At 45.6% G+C, this 18,989-nt stretch overlaps 1 protein-coding gene across 4 annotated transcripts in view; it reads right to left on the minus strand.

The window, feature by feature from the left end:
- Positions 1–12,245: 12,245 nt before the first annotated feature.
- ZBTB8OS (zinc finger and BTB domain containing 8 opposite strand) overlaps positions 12,246–18,989 on the minus strand; it is a 31,755-nt gene continuing 25,011 nt past the window's right edge. For 3 of the 4 annotated variants that reach the window (XM_025381231.1, XM_025381205.1, XM_025381215.1), the window contains 2 exons: positions 18,418–18,454; positions 12,246–12,361 (listed from right to left, as the gene is read on the minus strand). In XM_025381231.1, the coding sequence (XP_025237016.1) occupies positions 12,315–12,361; positions 18,418–18,454 (84 nt within the window). In that variant the 3' untranslated portion in view covers positions 12,246–12,314. The remainder of the gene's footprint in view (positions 12,362–18,417; positions 18,455–18,989) is intronic. The other variant, XM_025381223.1, reaches the window with a different exon arrangement.

The following is an 18,989-nucleotide window of genomic DNA, read 5'->3' on the forward strand; positions in this document are numbered from 1 at the left end:
AGGTGGAGGTTGCAGTGAGCTGAGATTGCGCCACTGCACTCCAGCCTGGGCAACAGGAATGAAACTTCTCAAAAAACAAAAGATACTGTGCCTTTTGTTGCCTATCTGAACTGATTTAAAACTTTTTCTGGCCGGGCACGGTGGCTCACGCCTGTAATCCCAACACTTTGGGAGCCCGAGACAGGCAGATCACGAGGTCAGGAGATCTAGACCATCCTGGCTAACACGGTGAAACCCCATCTCTACTAAAAATACAAAAATTAGCTGGGCTCGGTGGCGAGCGCCTGTAGTCCCAGCTACACGGGAGGCTGAGGCAGGAGAATGGCGTGAACCCGGGAGGCGGAGCTTGCAGTGAGTGGAGATCGGGCCACTGCACTCCAGCCTGGGCGACAGAGCGAGACTCCATCTCAAAAAATAAATAAATAAATAAATAAATAAATAAACTTTTTCTATATACTGAGGAAAAAATCCACAAAAAACCCAGGAGTTGAAAACCCCACCTAAAAGTATTAGCACCACATGTTAAAAAATGAAGGCCTTGAGATATGGCCACATTGGCTCACTCCTGTAATTCCAGCGCTTTGGGAGGATGAGGTGGGAGAATCACTTGAGGCCAGGAGTTCGAGGCCAGCCTGGGCATCAGTGACATCCTACCTCCACCAAAAAAACCCCAGAAAATTAAAATTTGGTGGGCATGGTGGCACAGGCCTGTAGTCCCAGCTATTCGGGAAGCGAAGCTGGGGTTGGAGGATCGCTTGAGCCCAGGAGTTCAAAACTGCAGTGAGCTATGACTGTGCCACTGCACTCCAGCCTGGGCCACATTATGAGACCCTGTCTATTTAAAAAGTAACAAATAAATGAAAAAGAAAGCCTGGATTTTCTCTCCCTAAACAATGAATATCATGTTCAAGCAAGTGACCCCTCTATAAACCCTGACTTTATGTATTATTTTCAGGGATGACTATGCCAGTGAGCGAGATTAAGGGATAGAAACTTTTCCTTTTCAGTCCTGTTTTTCCTCACAACTACTTTTGCTGGAAAGTTATTCAGAGTCTAACAGCTAGACCCCCATTCCCCCACCGTCCCCACCGGAGAGGCCCGGGACTTACCAGACACCCCTAAAGCTAGATTAGCTAGACTCTAGGGGCGGTAGAGGGAAATAGACATTTTTCTGTCGTGTGTAGTGGACGCCTTATAAAAAGTCCACTTTTGGCCCCGGCGCAGTGGCTCACGCCTGTAATTCCAGCACTTTAGGAGGCCGAGGCCGGCGGATCACCTGAGGTCAGGTCAGTCTGGCCAACATGGTGAAACCCCGTCTCTACTAAAAATACAAAATTAGCCTAGCAGGGTGGTGGGCGCCTGTAATCCCAGCTACTCGGGAGGCTGAGGCAGAAGAATCACTTGAACCCGGGAGGTAGAGGTTGCAATGAGCCGAGATCATGCCATCGCACTCCAGCCTGGGTAAAAACAGCGAAACTCCATCTCAGAAAATAAATAAATTAATTAATTAAAAAATAAAAATAAAAACCCCACATTTGCCAGGCACCGACTAGATCCACACCATCATTTAAAATAGTTGGACTTGGGGGTTTGTGCTGTGGAATGACTAACCTGGAAGCCACGCCACGACTGAGGGGCGGCGGGGACTCCAATCCGCGCGATCACATGCCGCGGCAGGTGCTTAAGACCTGCAGTCTAGAGAGCGAGCCTCTTATCCCCACTTTAGGAAAAGTTGTTTGGTGTTACTTAAGGTTATGACATTGTCCTCTGTGAAGTCACTTGCGTCCCTGACACCCCCCAACTCAGCTGGGACTGGCCAGTGCCCTGCTCTGGGGCCTCGCCGCGGCGGCCAGTAGGAGGCGTCGGCGCCCCAGGAGTCTGCGGCCGAGCCAATGGGAGCAGCGAGAAGGCCCGGGACGGAGCCTGGACCTGTGATGCTAGGGAACTACTCCCGTGGGATTTGGCCAGAGGTATCTCACTGACGTCCTGTCGCCCAGGCTGGGGTGCAGTGGCGCGATCTCAGCTCACTGTGACCTCTGCCTCCTGGGTTGAAGCGATTTTCCTGCCTCAGCCTCCCCAGTAGCTGAGATTACAGGCGTGCGCCACATGCCCGGCTAATTTTTTGTATTTTTGTTAGAGACGGGGTTTCACCATATTGGCCAGACTGGTCTTGAACTCCTGGCCTCATGTGATCCTCCCACCTCGGCCTCTCAAAGTGCTGGGATTACAAGCGTGAGCCACCGCGCCTGGACTGAAGTGCTGGCTTTTGAATATAGATGCTCAACTAAGATATGGGAGAAAGAAAGCTAGATTAGCACAGGAAAAAGCCACAGTAGATAAGTAGGAGAAAGGAAATAAGTCTGGAGAAGAGAAAGGAAAGGGAGAAGCAGAAACGAGTGACTCAGCTTGCCCAGCTTAATAAACTAAGATTCTAGTTACCATGTCAGTTGTGCAGATGGCACAGGCTCCCAGGGTTGTCTCTAGAATGGTGACACCCCTTTACCAAGCACTGTGGCCTATTTTAGAATTAAAGAGGGGGCTGGGCACAGTGGCTGATGCCTGTAATACCAGCACTTTGGGAGGAGGAAGTGGGAGGATTGCTTGAGGCCAGGAGTTTGAGACTAGCCTGGGCAACATACTGCCTTTGCAAAATTATGACTGAGACAGTGGAAAAAGATCTAACCTGACTCCATCTTGGCTCTAACCTCCAAGCTGTCCTTCTTCATTCCTGGGCGGAGGCTAAACTAACTTCAGGAGAAACTTATAGTTTACAGTTTAAAACAAAGATGATAACAGCCCTTTCCCAACACAAACCTCCTTGCCTGGGGACTAGACTGCCTTTGTAGGACTAAGAAAGTAGCCACAAGATTAGAAATTATGGTTTAGGATTCATGCAGCTGGAGGTTACAAAATCTTGACCTTCCCTAAACTGCCCTAAGATCAGTGCTTGAGATATTCTGCAGACCCTGCACTTGCTGGATCAGCTGGGACCACCCAGATCGATAAACTGGCTCATCTGATCTTGTGGCCCCACACCCAGGAACTGACTCAGCACAAGAAGACAGCTTCCACTCTCTACGATTTCATCTCTGACCTGGCCAATTAGAACTCCCGGCTCACTGGTTTCCCCCAATCTACCAAGTTGTCCTTAAAAACTCTGATCCCCAAATACTGGGCAAACTTAATTAGTAATAATATAACTCTGGTCTCCCGCAGAGCCAGCTCTGCGTGAATTACTCTTTCCCTATTGCAATTCCCCTGTCTTCATAAATCAGCTCTGTCTAGAGAGCAGGTAAGGTGAACCCACTGGGTAGTTACACTGTGTCCCAAAAAAATAGCAGTCAGGCATGGTGACACATGCCTGTAGTCCCAGCCACTCAGGAGGCTGAGGCGGGATGATCACCTGAGCCCAGGAGTTTAAGGCTGCAGTGAGCTATGATCATGCCACTGTACTCTGAGCAACAGAGCCAGACTTTCTCTCTAAAAAGAAGGCTGGGCACGGTGGCTCACACCTGTAATCCCAGCACTTTGGGAAGCCGAGGTAGGCAGATCACCTGAGGCCAGGAGTTCCAGACCAGCCTGGCCAACATGGCAAAACCCCCTCTCTACTAAAAATACAAAAATTACCCGGGTGCAGTGGCACATGCCTGTAGCCCCAGCTACTTGGGAGGGTGAGGTGGAAGAATCATTTAAACCTGGGAGGTGGAGGCTGCAGTGAGCCGAGATCACACCACTGCACTCCAGCCTGGGTGACAGACTGAGACTGTCTCAAAAACAACAACAACAACAACAAAATGTTATGCCAGAGTCAGATTAGAAAGTAAGTCACGATATATAGGGTTAAATAAAATTCATCTGATGAAAATGTATGGTTCGTAGGGCATGATTCCCCAGACCCCTTAGACAGGAATTTGGGCAAGATAAAAAAATCAGAGCTTAGTCCTCAGAGCCCATGACTATAATGTCTTTAGTGTTTATACTGGGAGGTAGTTTAGTTTAGTTTAGTTTACTTTACTTTATTTTAATTTTTGAGATGGAGTCTCGCTCTGTTGCCCAGGCTGGAGGGCAGTGGCACAATCTTGAATCACTGCAACCTCTCTCCTGGGTCCCAGCGATTTTCCTGCCTCAGTCTCCCGAGTAGCTGGGATTACAGGTGTGCACCACCATGCCTGTTTGGGAGGCCAAGGCATGTGGATCACGAGGTCAGGAGATTGAGACCATCCTGGCCAACATGGTGAAACCCCATCTCTACTAAAAATAGAAAAAATTAGCCAGGTATGGTGGTTCGTGCCTGTAGTCCTAGCTACTCGGGAGGCTGAGGCAGGGGAATCACTTAAACCCGGGAAGCAGAGGTTGCAATGAGCCAAGATCGCGCCACTGCACTCCAGCCTGGCAGCAGAGACTCTGTCTCAAAAAAAAAAAAAAAAAAAAGAAAGAAAGAAAGAATGTTGTGTAAATACATTGACTACAGTCTACAGTCCCAAGTCTGCCTCTTATAGCCAGATAGTATTAGTTGTCACTAATTTCCTCATTAATAAAATGTAGAATAAATGTACTACATGTAAAATTGCTGTAGGACAAATGGGTAACATTTTCCAGTTGGAAGCACCTAGAAGAATGTTTTGTACAGTGGAGACCTGGATATGCATTTATGACAAAATAAATGTTGGTTCATTTTTTTTTTTTTTTTTTTTTTTTGAGACGGAGTCTTGCTCTGTCGCCCGGGCTGGAGTGCAGTGGCCGGATCTCAGCTCACTGCAAGCTCCGCCTCCCGGGTTTACGCCATTCTCCTGCCTCAGCCTCCTGAGTAGCTGGGACTACAGGCGCCTGCCACCTCGCCCGGCTAGTTTTTTGTATTTTTTAGTAGAGACGGGGTTTCACCGTGTTAGCCAGGATGGTCTCGATCTCCTGACCTCGTGATCCGCCGGTCTCGGCCTCCCAAAGTGCTGGGATTACAGGCTTGAGCCACCGCGCCCGGCCTTTTGTTTTTTGAGATGGAGTTTCACTCTTATTGCCCAGGCTGGAGTGCAGTGGCGCGATCTCAGCTCACTGCAACCTCCGCCTCCCAGGTTCAAGCAATTCTCCTGCCTCGGCCTCCCTAGTAGCTGGGATTACAGATGCCCGCCACCACAACCGGCTAATTTTGTACTTTTAGTAGAGACGGGGTTTATCCATGTTGATCAGGCTGGTCTCGAACTCCCGACCTCAGGTGATCTGCCCACCTCAGCCTCCCAAAGTGCTGGGATTACAGGCATGAGCCACTGCGCCCGGCCATAATGTTGGTTCATTCTAAAAGCACACTCTTGCATGTTCAGAATTTAACATTAAGCAATTACTTATAGGTAATTTTTTTTTTTTGAAACGGAGTTTCGCTCTTGTCGCCCAGGTAGGAGTGCAATGGTGCGATCTTGGCTCACTGCAACCTCCACCTCCCAGGTTCAAGCGATTCTCCTGCCTCAGCCTCCAGAGTAGGTGGGATGACAGGCGCCTGCCACCATGGCCAGCTAATTTTTGCATTTTTAGTAGAGATGGGGTTTCACCACATTGGCCAGGCTTGTCTCGAACTCCTGACCTCAGGTGATCCACCTACCTCAGCCTCCCAAAGTGCTGTGATTACAGGCATGAGCTATCGTACCAGGCCACTTATAGGTAATTAAACAAAAAAAATGTACATTGTACATTAGGAAATCATACTGATAAAGTAATACAGTCACTAAATTCTAACAGTTTGCTCTGGAAGAGCTTTTGGAGGATATCTTTCCCAATATCCTCATTTCTGAAGTGAGGAAACTAAATTCTCAGTCTCATAGTTTCTCTGTGGCAAAGCTAGTATCGTTGAGATCATTCAGGGCTTCTTACTGGGCAGAATCTGGTAATCCCCAAGATTCTGCAGGTCAGATTGGGTGAGGGGTAGCCCCAGTAGTTCATGATGGCACTTCTATCTTGAGAAGGGTATGAGTGGTTCTCCTTGAACATTCTCTTCCAAACTGGAGAGAACTGGCAAAAGAGGCTGTGGATACAACCACTTAGCCATCTTAGATGGGGAGGTACCAGTCATAAGAGATCATCAACTGGGTGTGGTGGGCCACACCTGTTATCCTAGCACTTTAGGAGGCCATGGCAACAGGATCTCTTGATCCCAGGAGTTCAAGACCAGCCTGGGCAACATAGTAACATCCCATCTCTAAAATAAAAATAAAAATGTTTAAAAAGATCATCAGCCAGGCGCGGTAGCTCATGCCTGTAATCCCAGCACTTTGGGAGGCCAAGGCGGGCAGATCACAAGGTCAGGAGATCAAGACCATCCTGGCTAACATGGTGAAACCCCATCCCTACTAAAACTACACACACACAAAAAATTAGCAGGGCGTGGTGGCGGGCACCTGTAGTCCCAGCTACTAGGGAGGCTGAGGCAGGAGAATGGCGTGAACCTAGGAGGTGGAGCTTGCAGTGAGCCAAGATCGCATCACTGCACTCCACGCTGGGCAACAGAGCGAGACTCCGTCTAAAAAAAAAAAAATCATCATACCACTATTGTTACCCATAGTACATACATACACTGTTACCCATAACACATAGATAAGGAAGTACGTCCAAGGTCATGAATAGAGCAAGGATTAGGAATCAAGGCTTGTGAATTAAGATTCCTTTTTTTTTTTTTTTGGAGACAAGATCTCACTCTCACCTAGGCTGGAGTGCAGTGGTGTCATCATGGCTCACTGCAGTCTAGACTTCCTGGACTCAGGTGATTCTCCCACCTCAGCTGCCCAATTTGGGACTACAGGCCTGTGCCACCATCCCCGGCTATTTTCCTGTATTTTTGTAGAGGTGGGGTTTCAGCATGTTGCCCAGGCTAGTCTCAAACTCCTAGGCTCAAGCGATCCACCTGTGTTGGCCTCCCAAATTATTGGGATTACCGACATGAGCCATCGTACCCAGCCGGACTTGAGATTCTTAAGCTCTTGAGATTTGTTCAAGAAGTTCACCCGCAGTCTCTGCCTAAGAGTTTTAGGTAGCCCTAAAACACTTAATCCATTGATCATTAAGTAGTCAATGACCATCTATCATGTGATCTGGGGGCTTGCTTTCTCTTCAGAGAGACAAAACTAGAAAACATTCGACAATTATAAAATTGACTAAGCTGGCAAATCTTTAAAACTAACTAGACAGGCACAATTCAGAGAAGACCACTGATGGCTGAAATGGTTGGCAAGGTTTCTTGGTGACAGGCTTTGACGTGAACTTTATTTATTTATTTATTTACTTTTTATTTTTGAGGTGGAGCCTCGCTCTGTCGCCCAGGCTGCAGTGCAGTGGCACAATCTTGGCTCACTGCAACCTCCGCCTCCCAGGTTCAAGCAATTCTCTGCCTCAGCTTCCCGAGTAGCTGGAATTACAGATGCCCAACACCATACCCAGCTAGTTTTTGTATTTTTAGTAGAGATGAGTTTCACCATCATCTCGCCAGGCTGGTCTTGAACTCCTGACCTTGTGACCCACCTGCCTCGGCCTCCCAAAGTTCTGGGATTACAGGCGTTAGCCACCACGCCAGGCCTGATGTGGACTTTAACGCAGAACTTGCAAGATGTTTGCCCCTCATTGTGATGACCATAGTAGTTCCCCCCCCCCCAAATATTGGGAGCTTTCACATAAAAATCCCAATTTTTGAGGTGTCATGAAAAACTACGACACTCAGCTTGTATTCCTACTACCGACAAGGATTGTCGCTGAGGCAGCTGACCTCTCAGACACTATAATCCCTGGGCTCAACACTTACAGCCAATTCCATTACCCACCTGGCTCCTTGGGCAGTGGGTTTGCTTCCCTTACTTTAGGAGGAAGGATAAAGGCAGCCCAAAAAGGAGAATTGGACAGAAAAGTGAAGATGAGTGGGTATGTCATGAGGTGAGAGATAATGTTGAGACACTTATAACTAGAACAGAGTTTTCATGTGAGGATAAGGTTCACTCCCCATTTAAACCAATTAGCTCTGCTGTGGGGGAGAATCTGCTCCCTAGACCAAAACACGTATTTGAAACTAGCAGAAGAATCTGGTGATAGCCAGTGCAACCATTTCAATAAATAAACCAAAATAAACTGTGCATTGCTGCTGCTGGACTAAAGATGCCAATTTTCTATATAATGGGTGACATACTCAATTTCCTTCTATTGATTACCTTCATTTTGGCATATTTAAAAACTAACATACATTTTTTTTTCTTTTTGGAGATGGAGTTTCGCTCTTGTTGCCCAGGCTGGAGTGCAATGGCACGATCTCGGCTCACTGCAACCTCTGTCTCCCAGGTTCAAGCGATTCTCCTGCCTCAGCCTCCCAAGTAGCTGGGACTACAGGCATGTGCCACTACGTGTGGCTAATTCTGTGTTTTTTAGTAGAGACAGAGTTTCTCCATGTTGGTCAGGCTGGTCTGGAACTCCCAACCACAAGTGATGCGCCCGCCTCAGCCTCCCAAAGTGCTGGGATTACAGGCATGAGGCACTGTGCCCGGCCAAAAACTCATATTAAAATTTGAAATTGACATTAAAATAAACAGATTATAAGTTTATCATACATTATAATTTGTATTGCATAATTACATCTCACTTGTTTTTACTTAACTCCATTATGTAGTACTGGTGGTAAGCAATATTGAGGCAGAATAGGGTCTGCAGGCAGGGAACCTAAGGCAGATGTGCGCTGACTTCCTAGAACTGAATCAAGAAGATCAGATGGTACTCCCTTTGGCTCCCCAGTCTTCAGTGGGAACTTTACTTCAGCCTCTGATTGGTCACCTCCTACAACCAATCACACTGGTCATGGGCCACTCCTTAATTTACATAGAATATAACCAAGTAAGAAATGGGAAACCTCTAGAGGGTATTTAAACCCCAGAAAATCCTGTAACCAGTGCTCTTGAGCCCTTGCTTGAGCCTGCTCACACTCTATGGAGTGTTCTTTTTGTTTCAATAAATTTGTGCTTTCATTGCTTCATGTTTTTGCTTTGTTTGTGCGTTTTGTCCAATTATTTGTTCAAAACGCCAAGAACCTGTCAACTCATAGTCAAGCAAGACCTTTCACGGGTAACAATATAGTTGCCTCACATGCTTTTTGTCCTGGGCAAGTCTGTGCCCCATGTAGTTTTTGTTTTGTTTGAGACAGGGTTTTATTCTGTCACCCAGGCTGGAGTGCAGTGGCACGATCTTGGCTTTTTTGAGACGGAGTCTGGCTTGGATCTTGGTTTTTTTGAGACGGAGTCTGGCTCTGTCGCCCAGGCTGGAGTGCAGTGGCGCGGTCTCGGCTCACTGCAACCTCTGCCTCCTGGGTTCAAGAGATTCTTCTGCCTCAGCCTCCCAAGTAGCTGGGACTACCGGTGCATGCCACCACACATGGCTAATTTTTGTATTTTAGTAGAGATGGGGTTTCACCATGTTGCCCAGGCTGGTCTCAAACTCCTGGGCTCAAGTGATCCACCCACCTCGGCCTCCCAAAGTGCTGGGATTACAGGCACGAGCCACCGTGCCCAGCTCTACTTGGTTTTAATATATTCCAGCTCTCACCCTCTTCTTATTCTGGATTTGGCCTTCATTGCCTTCCTGGTCTTCCATTGTTCATTTTCACGATCAAGCTCCAATTAGCCCACGATATGCAAAGGTTCTGTGAAAAAAAGAGCCCCATCTCAGCCTGGCAATCAATCCTAATAAAAGATAAAAGGGTTCTAGACCAAGCGCGGTGGCTCACTCCTGTAATCCCAGCACTCTGGGAGGCCGAGGCGGGTGGATCACAAGGTCAGGAGACTGAGACCATCCTGGCTAACACGGTGAAACCCCATCTCTACTAAAAATACATAAAATTTGACCGGGCCCGGTGGCTCATGCCTGTAATCCCAGCACTTTGGGAGGCCGAGGCGGGCGGATCACGAGGTCAGGAGATCTAGACCATCCTGGCTAACACAGTGAAACCCCGTCTCTACTAAAAATATGAAAAAAATTAGCCGGGCATGGTGGTGGGTACCTGTAGTCCCAGCTACTCGGGAGGCTGAGGCAGGAGAATGGCGTGAACCCAGGAGGCAGAGCTTGCAGTGAGCCGAGACCGCGCCACTGCACTCCAGCCTGGGCGACAGAGCCAGACTCTGTCTCAAAAAAACAAAAGGGTTCTGAGGGATGTTTTTGGCTTGAAGAGTTGCAATTCAAATCTGTAAAAGGTGCCTGAGTACAAAGAAGGTTAAAAAGCACTACCCAGTGTTCCTGCTATATATTCATTTGAAGAGCTGCTTTTCAAACCACAGGCTCTTGGCCTATTCTTCATTAACCCTATTTTCTTTTTCTGTTTTAAGATGGAGTCTCACCCTGTCACCTAAGCTGCAATTCAGTGGCACAATCTCAGCTCACTGCAACCTCCACCTCCTGGGTTCAAGCGATTCTCATTGCCTCAGGCTTTCAAGTAGCTGGGATAACAGGCGCCTGCCACCACACCAGGCTAATATTTTGTATTTTTAGTAGAGATAGGGTTTCGCCATGTTGGCCAGGCTGGGCTGAACTCCTGACCTCAGGTGATCCACCTGCCTCAGCCTCCCAAAGTGCTGGGATTACAGGTGTGAGCCACTGTGCCCGGCTTTCATTAACCCTATTTTCTGTTAAACACTCATAGAAAAATAGTTGCTAATCCGTTCCTTTTAGTTCAAGTTTGCCATACTGTGAGGATATTCAGCACCACCCAGTGGCAATTTTTTTATGTTCTTGTGAATAAATAGCAATTTTGCAAACTCTTGATCCCAAAAGATAATACCTGTATCAATAGAAACAAGAAAAAAGTTGTGAATCAAACTAAATTTCATTTATAAAAAGTCTTCTACTTTAAGAGTTCAGATCATTTTAAGGTTGTTTTCCTGGCCTCATGTCTCCTTAAAGACAAATAGTTAGGCCAGGTGCAGTGGCTCACACCTGTAATCCCAGCACTTTGGGAGGCCAAGGTAGATCACTTGAGCCCAGGAGTTCAAGACCAGTTCAAGACAACATAGTGAGACCGCATCTCTACAAAAAAATTTTAAAACTTAGCCAGGTATGGTGGTGCATACTTGTAGTTCCAGCTATTTGGGAGGCTGAGTTGGAAGGACTGCTTGAGCCCAGCAGTTTGAGGTCACAGTAAGCTATGATTGCACCACTGCATTCCAGCCTGGGAGACAGAGCAAGATCCTGTCTCAAAAAAAAAAAAGGACGAATAACTTAGGTAGTTAAACAACAACAACAATAAATAAATTTTTCAAAAATTCTCCTTTTATTCTCTAGTTATACACATACACTCACTTTCAAATAAAATTCTACATTAGAAGGAAAAGTCTCTTTGTAAGGCATAGTATTGACGTTTTCTTATGAGAAAATAGGAAATATCATCAGTGCTTTTAAAAAAGTGAAAGCGTAAGAGAAAATCAGGGCTCTATCTAGAGAAGTCTAATTGTTTCTCTATAAAAACCAACTGGAATACAGGATACCTGTCCTATAGCAACCTAAAACACAACCTCCCTTGATGTACATATAGAAAATATATGTCTTGTAGCCAGGTGCGGTGGCTCATGCCTGTAATCTCAGCACTTTGGGAGGCCAAGGCGGGCGAATCATGAGGTCAGGAGATCGAGACCATCCTGGCTAACACGGTGAAACCGTCTCTACTAAAAATACAAAAATTAGCTGGGCATGGTGGCGGGCGCCTATAGTCCCAGCTACCTATAAGGCTAAGGCAGGAGAATGACGTGAACTCAGGAGGTGGAGCTTGAAGTGAGCCGAGATCATGCCACTGCGCTTCAGCCTGGGCTACAGAGCAAGACCAACTCAAAAACAAAAAAGAAAGAAAGAAAGAAAATATATGTCTTAACCAACTTGGAAGAAAAACAAAATTCTGTGTGTGCAAATATATTTTTTCAAGTTACTCTTTTTTCAACCTGGGTTTAGCCTCAGGCTGCTGCTGACATCCTCACTGGGGTGAGGCTAGAGGGCTTGCATTGCACTGGAAGGGCATGAGGCACCTACTGCCACAGCAGAGAATCAAAGGACCATAACTGTCCCTTGGGGATTGAAGAATTCTTTAAAGTCTGATTATTTGGGGAACACAGACTAAGGCTGTACCCTGATTTTCCCTTTCTGAAAGTCACATTTTAACTAAAACATTTCTGTTCTACAAATTTCCACGTATCAAAAGATGCTGTAGAATTTAATTCATAGTGTCTTCTCAAAAGGAAAAAAAAAAGCAGTTATTCATAGGAGTCTTTTCTTTTTTGGTGTCTTAAATGTCAATGATCACAAAAACTTCTGGCTTCTCTTCGTCATACACCTGCATTGCTGAATATGTTATTGCTTTGACTTCTGTTCCCTAAAGTTGGGGTTAGAGAAAAAAAATAGGAAAATAGGATATTGAAATCATAATCATTAACTCTAGCAACAATCGGCAGAAAGTAAAAATTTTGGTATTTTGAAAATGAAATTAGGCCGGGCGCGGTGGCTCAAGCCTGTAATCCCAGCACTTTGGGAGGCCGAGACGGGCGGATCATGAGGTCAGGAGATCGAGACCATCCTGGCTAACACAGTGAAACCCCGTCTCTACTAAAAATACAAAAAAAAAAATTAGCCGGGCGCGGTGGCGGCGCCTGTAGTCCCAGCTACTCGGGAGGCTGAGGCAGGAGAATGGCGTGAACCCGGGAGGCGGAGCTTGCAGTGAGCCGAGATCTGGCCACTGCACTCCAGCCTGGGTGACAGAGCGAGACTCTGCCTCAAAAAAAAAAAAAAAAAAAGAAAAAGAAAAATGAGAGGCAACACACGTACAACGGAGTTGGGACATGGAACTCTAATCCTGGCTTTGTTTCCAGCTAGGTATAGAAATTGTCTGGCCTGTCTGGACATCAGTTTTTCATTGATAAAATGGGTTAAATCACATAAAGACACATCCATAGGTATGTTCACTGCAGTACTATTCACAATAGCAAAGACATAGAATCAACCCACATGCCCATCAATGGTAGACTGGATAAAGAAAATGTGATACATATACACCATGGAATACCACACAGCCATAAAAAAGAATGAGATCATGTCCTTTGCAACAACACGGATGGAGCTGGAGGCCATAATCCTAAGTGAATTCGTGCAGGAACAGAAAACCAATACCACGTTTCCATATATTTAAGAGGGACACAAACATTGAGTACACATGAACACAAAGAGGGAAACGAGACACCAGGTCTGCTGATTGAAAAACTGCCTATCAGCTATTACGCTGATTACCTGGGTGAAAAATTATCTGTACACTAAACCTCCACAACATGCAATGTACCCATGTAACAAACTTGCATGTGCACCCCATGAACCTAAATATAAAAGTTGGAAAGAAAAAAAGTAGGGCCGGGCGCGGTGGCTCAAGCCTGTAATCCCAGCACTTTGGGAGGCCGAGACGGGTGGATCACGAGGTCAGGAGATCGAGACCATCCTGGCTAACACGGTGAAACCCTGTCTCTACTAAAAAATACAAAAAACTAGCCGGGCGAGGTGGCAGGCGCCTGTAGTCCCAGCTACTCGGGAGGCTGAGGCAGGAGAATGGCGTGAACCCGGGAGGCGGAGCTTGTAGTGAGCTGAGATCCGGCCACTGCACTCCAGCCTGGGCGACAGAGCGAGACTCCGTCACAAAAAAAAAAAAAAAAAAAAAAAAAAGAAAAAAAGTAAAAAGCTTTTGAGGATGATTAAAAAAAAAAATGGGTTGACTCAAACAACACAAGCTTTTCTACTATTTGGCTCGGGGCTCCTACTGAAACCCAAACCACCTCCTTATACTCTGACCTAGGCCTTAGGAACTCAACCTATTCTCTTCCTCAGCTGCCAACACTCACTTCACCTCTTGGGACTCTTCTCTTTCCAAGTCTAGCTGAAGAGTAAGATACACTTTCCCAGGTCAAAAGCTCTCCACACGTCTCTGATACATGACACTGCCCAACCCTGCCCCAGTTTAAAACCACAGAATTAGATGTTCTCTTAGGTTCTTTCCAGCTCCAAAAGGAATCTACAATAATTCTGTGCACCAGAAAATGTATCCAGCAATACGTAAATGACATTTGCTAGCTGTACACCACACACAAAAAGGAAGATTTCACAGAAGGATATAAGTGGCAGTGCCGCTGCTTTTTCTCCTCTGCCACCATCACCTGGCAAAACCACAACCTAATTCAAGTTCAACTGTCTGCTTATGGCAGCACACACCATGCTAACTGGTATCACCCTGAGTGTATGTCTACACATCTCAAACAGGAATTCAGCACTTGCAGTAAAATCTTACAATTACCAATAAATTCCCTTTTTCACTCTCTGAGACAATTCTTTCCCTTCTCCTCTAGTGATCATTCCTCCCTCATTCTCACTCTCAATCAATTGTGCTTCCTAGAGAAAGTAAGAGCAACTCAGTAAGAACTGACGCATCTTCCTACCACCAAATCTACCATCATGCTGTATCTGTACTCACCTTAGCCTCCCTGGCTGCAATGAATGGCTTATCCCTGCTCCCATCAGAAGGCCAACTTCTATACATGAGTATTCGATCCTATACCCGCCTTACCAAATTTTACCAAAGAGGCTGTGGCCCTATCTCTACAACCTTATCTGGTACTATTACACCTTCACTCTCAGCTCCAGCTTGCTGTTCCGTGAACACAACCTATCTCATTTCAGGGCCTTTACACCTGTTTCTTCACCTGGAAAGTTCTTCCATATTTATGCTCACTTATCTCTCTTGCCTCTGCTTAAATATCACTTTCTCAAACATACTGATATATTTTGGCTGTGTCCTCACTCAAATCTCGTCTTGAACTGTAGTACCCATAATCCCCACGCATTGTGGGAGGGAGCAGGTGGAGATCACTGAATCACGGGGGCGGTTTCCACCATGCTGTTCTAGTGATAGTGTGCGAGTTTTCAGGAGATCTGATGGTTTTCGAAGGGGCCTCCCCCTTCGCTCAGCACTCACTTCTCTTCCTGCCACCATGTGAAGAAGGAAGGAAGTGTTTGCTTCCCATTCCGCCATGACTGTGAGTTTCCTGAGGCCTCCCCAGCCATGCTGAACTGTGAGTCAATTAAGCCTCTTTCCTTTATAAATTACCCAGTCTCGGGTATGTCTTCATCAGCAGCATGAGAATGGGTTAATAAACATATATTTTCTGACCCCCTCCCCTCCTCCAACCACTCTTACCTTATCCTGATGGCACTGGTCACTATCTGAAATTATGTGTTTACATGTTTGTCTGGCTCACTTATTCCACTACATTTTAAACTCAGTGAGGGCAGAGACTTCACTTATCCTATTACATTTCTACCTTGAGTGCGTAAAAAAATGTCTGAAACACTAGAGACACTTGATTCAACATTTGCTGAATGCATGCATAAACTCATGGATGGATGGAATATGGATTCATGGAGAGAAGGTAAAGACAATATTAAAACCAGGAAGGTATTTTTAAACCAAGAAATATTCCAGGAACCAGATGTTTTAATAAGCTATTTGTAAAACATTCCTTTTTGCTTTGAAAAGTTGTTTGATTGGCTGGGCGCAGTGGCTCATGCCTGTAATCCCAGCACTTTGGGAGGCCAAGGCAGGCGGATCACCTGAAGTCAGGTGTTTGAGACCAGCCTGACCAACATGGTGAAACCCCGCCTCTACTAAAACTACAAAAATTAGCAGGGCGTGGTGGCGTGCACCTGTAATCCCAGCTATTCAGGAGGCTAAGACAGGAGAATCACTTGAACCTGGGAGGCGGAGGTTGCAGTGAGCTGAGATTGCGCTACTGCACTCCAGCCTGGGCAACAGAATGAGATTCTATCTCAAAAAAAAAAGTTATTTGATTATTCATTCATTCAAAAAATAGGAAGTAGCTAGGTGCGGTGGCTCACGCCTATAATCCCAGCACGTTGGGTGGCCGAGGTGGGTAGATCACCTGAGGTCAGGAGTTTGAAACCAGCCCGGCCAACATGGTGAAACCCCAGCTCTACTAAAATACAAAAATTAGCCGGGCATAGTTGCATGCGCCTGTAATCCCAGCTACTCGGGAGGCTGAGACACGAGAAGCCCTTGAACCCAGGAGGAGGAGGGTGAAGTGAGCAGAGATTGTGTCACTGCACTCCCTCCTGGGTGACAGGGTGAGACTGTCTCGAAAAAAAGAAATAATAAAAACTGTTGGCTGGGCGTGATGGCTCATGCCTCCTTTGGGAGGCTGAGGCAGGTGAATCACCCGAGGTCAGGAGTTCGAAACTAGCCTGGCCAACATGGTGAAACCCCATCTCTACTAAAAATACAAAAACTTACCCGGGTATGGTGGCATGTGCCTGTAATCCCAGCTACTCGGGAAGCTGAGGCAGGAGAATTGCTTGAACCTGGGAGGCAAAGGTTGCAGTGAGCCGAGATCGTGCCACTGCACTCCAGCTTGGGCAATAGCATGAGACTCCGTCTCAAAAAAAAAAAAAAAATTGTTAGGAGTACCAAGCTGGAATTGGTGGTATGCACCTATAAGCTCAGCTATTCAGGAGACTGAAGTGGGGGGATTGCTTGAGCCTAGGAGTTTCAGATCAGCCTGGGCAACATAGCAAGGCACTGTCTCACATAAACAAAAACTCTTAGGAGTAAATGAAATTAATTTGCTCATGATTCATTCTGAATACTTCCAATGGCAAATATGAATTTAGAATACAGTTTTGTGCTGCATAACAACATTTTGGTTAATGATTAACTGCATATATGATGGTGGTCTGAGAAGATTATAATACCTTTTTTTTTTTTTTTGAGACGGTATTTCACTCTTGTTGCCCAGGCTGGAGTGCTAGGGCATGATCTCCGCTCACTGCAACCTCCGCCTCCCAGGTTCAATCTCCTGCCTCAGCCTCCCACATAGCTGGGATTACAGGCACCCACCACCACACCCAGCTAATTTTTGTATTTTTAGTAGAGACAGGGTTTCACCAAGTTGGCCAGGCTAGTCTCCAACTCCTGACCTCAGGTGATTCACACCTCGGCCTCGCAAAGTGTTGGGATTACAGGCGTGAGCCACCACACCCAGCCTATAATACTGTATTTTTACTATACCTTTTTTTGGTATTTAGAAATATAAACACACAAATATTTACCAATGTGTAACAACTGCCCATAGTATTCAGTATAGTAACATGTTGTACAGGTTCGTAGCCTAGGAGCGATAGGCTATACCATATAGCATAGGTTATACCATCTAGGTTTGTGTAAGTACACTCTATGATGTTTGCACAATGACGTAATCGCCTAAAGATGCATTTCTCAGAATGTATCCCAGTAGTTAAGTGACCTATGACTGTATCTGGCCTAAACACAGGGGTCAGCAAAATATATATAGCCCACAGGCCAAATCGCCTCTTTTTCTACAGTCCCATAAAGTAAGAGTGATATTTATATCTTTATTTATTTATTTTTATTTTATTTTTTTGAGACCAGTCTTGCTCTGTCACCCAGGCTGGAGTGCAGTGGCATGATCTCAGCTCACTGCAACCTCTGCCACCCAGGTTCAAGTGATTCTCCTGCCTCAGCCTCCTGAGCAGCTAGGATTACAGGTGCGTGCCACCACGCCCAGCTAATTTTTGTATTTTTAGTAGAGGCTAGGTTTCACTATATTGGCCAGGCTGGTCTCAAACTCCTGACCACAAGCGATCTGCCTGCCTTGGCCTCCCAAAGTGCTGGGATTACAGGTCTGAGCCACCGTGCCTGGTCTGATTTTTACATTTTTAAATGGTTGGGCGGGAAAATCAAAACAATGACATTTTGTTACATTTGAAAATGGTAAGAAATTCAAATTTCAATGGGCATAAAAAAGTTTTACTAGAATACAAGTGAACTCATTCATTTAAGTATTATCTATGGCTGCTTTGGTTCTACAACAGAAGCACTGAGTAGCTGCTCTTCTGTCATTCTTGGCCCACAAATCTTAAAACATTCATTTCCTGTTCATTTTACAGAAAAAAAAACCTGCCAACTCCTATTCCAATAGATTTCCTATCATAGAGTGACGCCATACAGGTCGGCAAATACAGAATCTAGAGACACACAGAAAGTATAAGGTAAAATAGAGAACATCTAGTCCAACATCTTTATTATAGGAGAAGAAATCAAAGGTCAAAAAGGCAAAGGGAATTTCAAATCCCACAATAATCTGAACAAACCTGACCCTAGAACCCAATGCTGACTCCTCATCCACTAAATCAGGTGTGTATAATCACAGTATTTTAACAAAATACATCCAGACAGGTCAGAGAACTTTGAGAAAAACTTATCACTTTACACCAGTTAGAACTAACTGAAGTTGACTGCCACATACATTAACTTTATAGTAAGGAAATTTTTCATGTTCTTAATGACTGGATTTTAAAACATACCTGAGGGTGCTTGGACAATGAAAATTCTTCTCCCCACCTTGAGAATACAAATTAAAACATGATTAAGATTTGTTCTCTCTTTATATATTTTAAAATAAGCCTTGTAAATGTGGTTAACATGCTAGAAAGCCAAAAGAGACAGGTGGGGTCAGGGAGCTGTTGTTTCACTTTGATGTGTCAGAAGATACAGCTGTTGAGGGACCTGTGCGCAGTGGTCATTATTTGCTCTCAAGGTTGATAGTTAAGGCCGGGCGTGGTGGCTCACACCTATAATCCTGGCACTTTGGGAGGCCAAAGGGAGGATCGCTTGAGCCCAGGAGTTTGAGAACAGCCTGAGCAACATAGGGAGACCTCATCTGTACATAAAATTAAAAAATTAAAAAAAAAATTGGTTGGGTGTGGTGACACATGCCTGTGGTCCTAGCCACTCAAGAGGAGGAGGCAGGAAGATTGCTTGAGCCCAGAAGTCAAGGCTGCAGTGAGCTGTGATTGCACCACTGCACTCTAGGCTGGGTGTCAGGGCAACACTCTGCCTCAAAAGAAATTTTTTTTTTTTTTTTTTTTTTTTTTTG

The sequence above is a fragment of the Theropithecus gelada genome, chromosome 1 (genome assembly GCF_003255815.1).
Source record: "Theropithecus gelada isolate Dixy chromosome 1, Tgel_1.0, whole genome shotgun sequence".
NCBI classification, from domain to species: domain Eukaryota; kingdom Metazoa; phylum Chordata; class Mammalia; order Primates; family Cercopithecidae; genus Theropithecus; species Theropithecus gelada.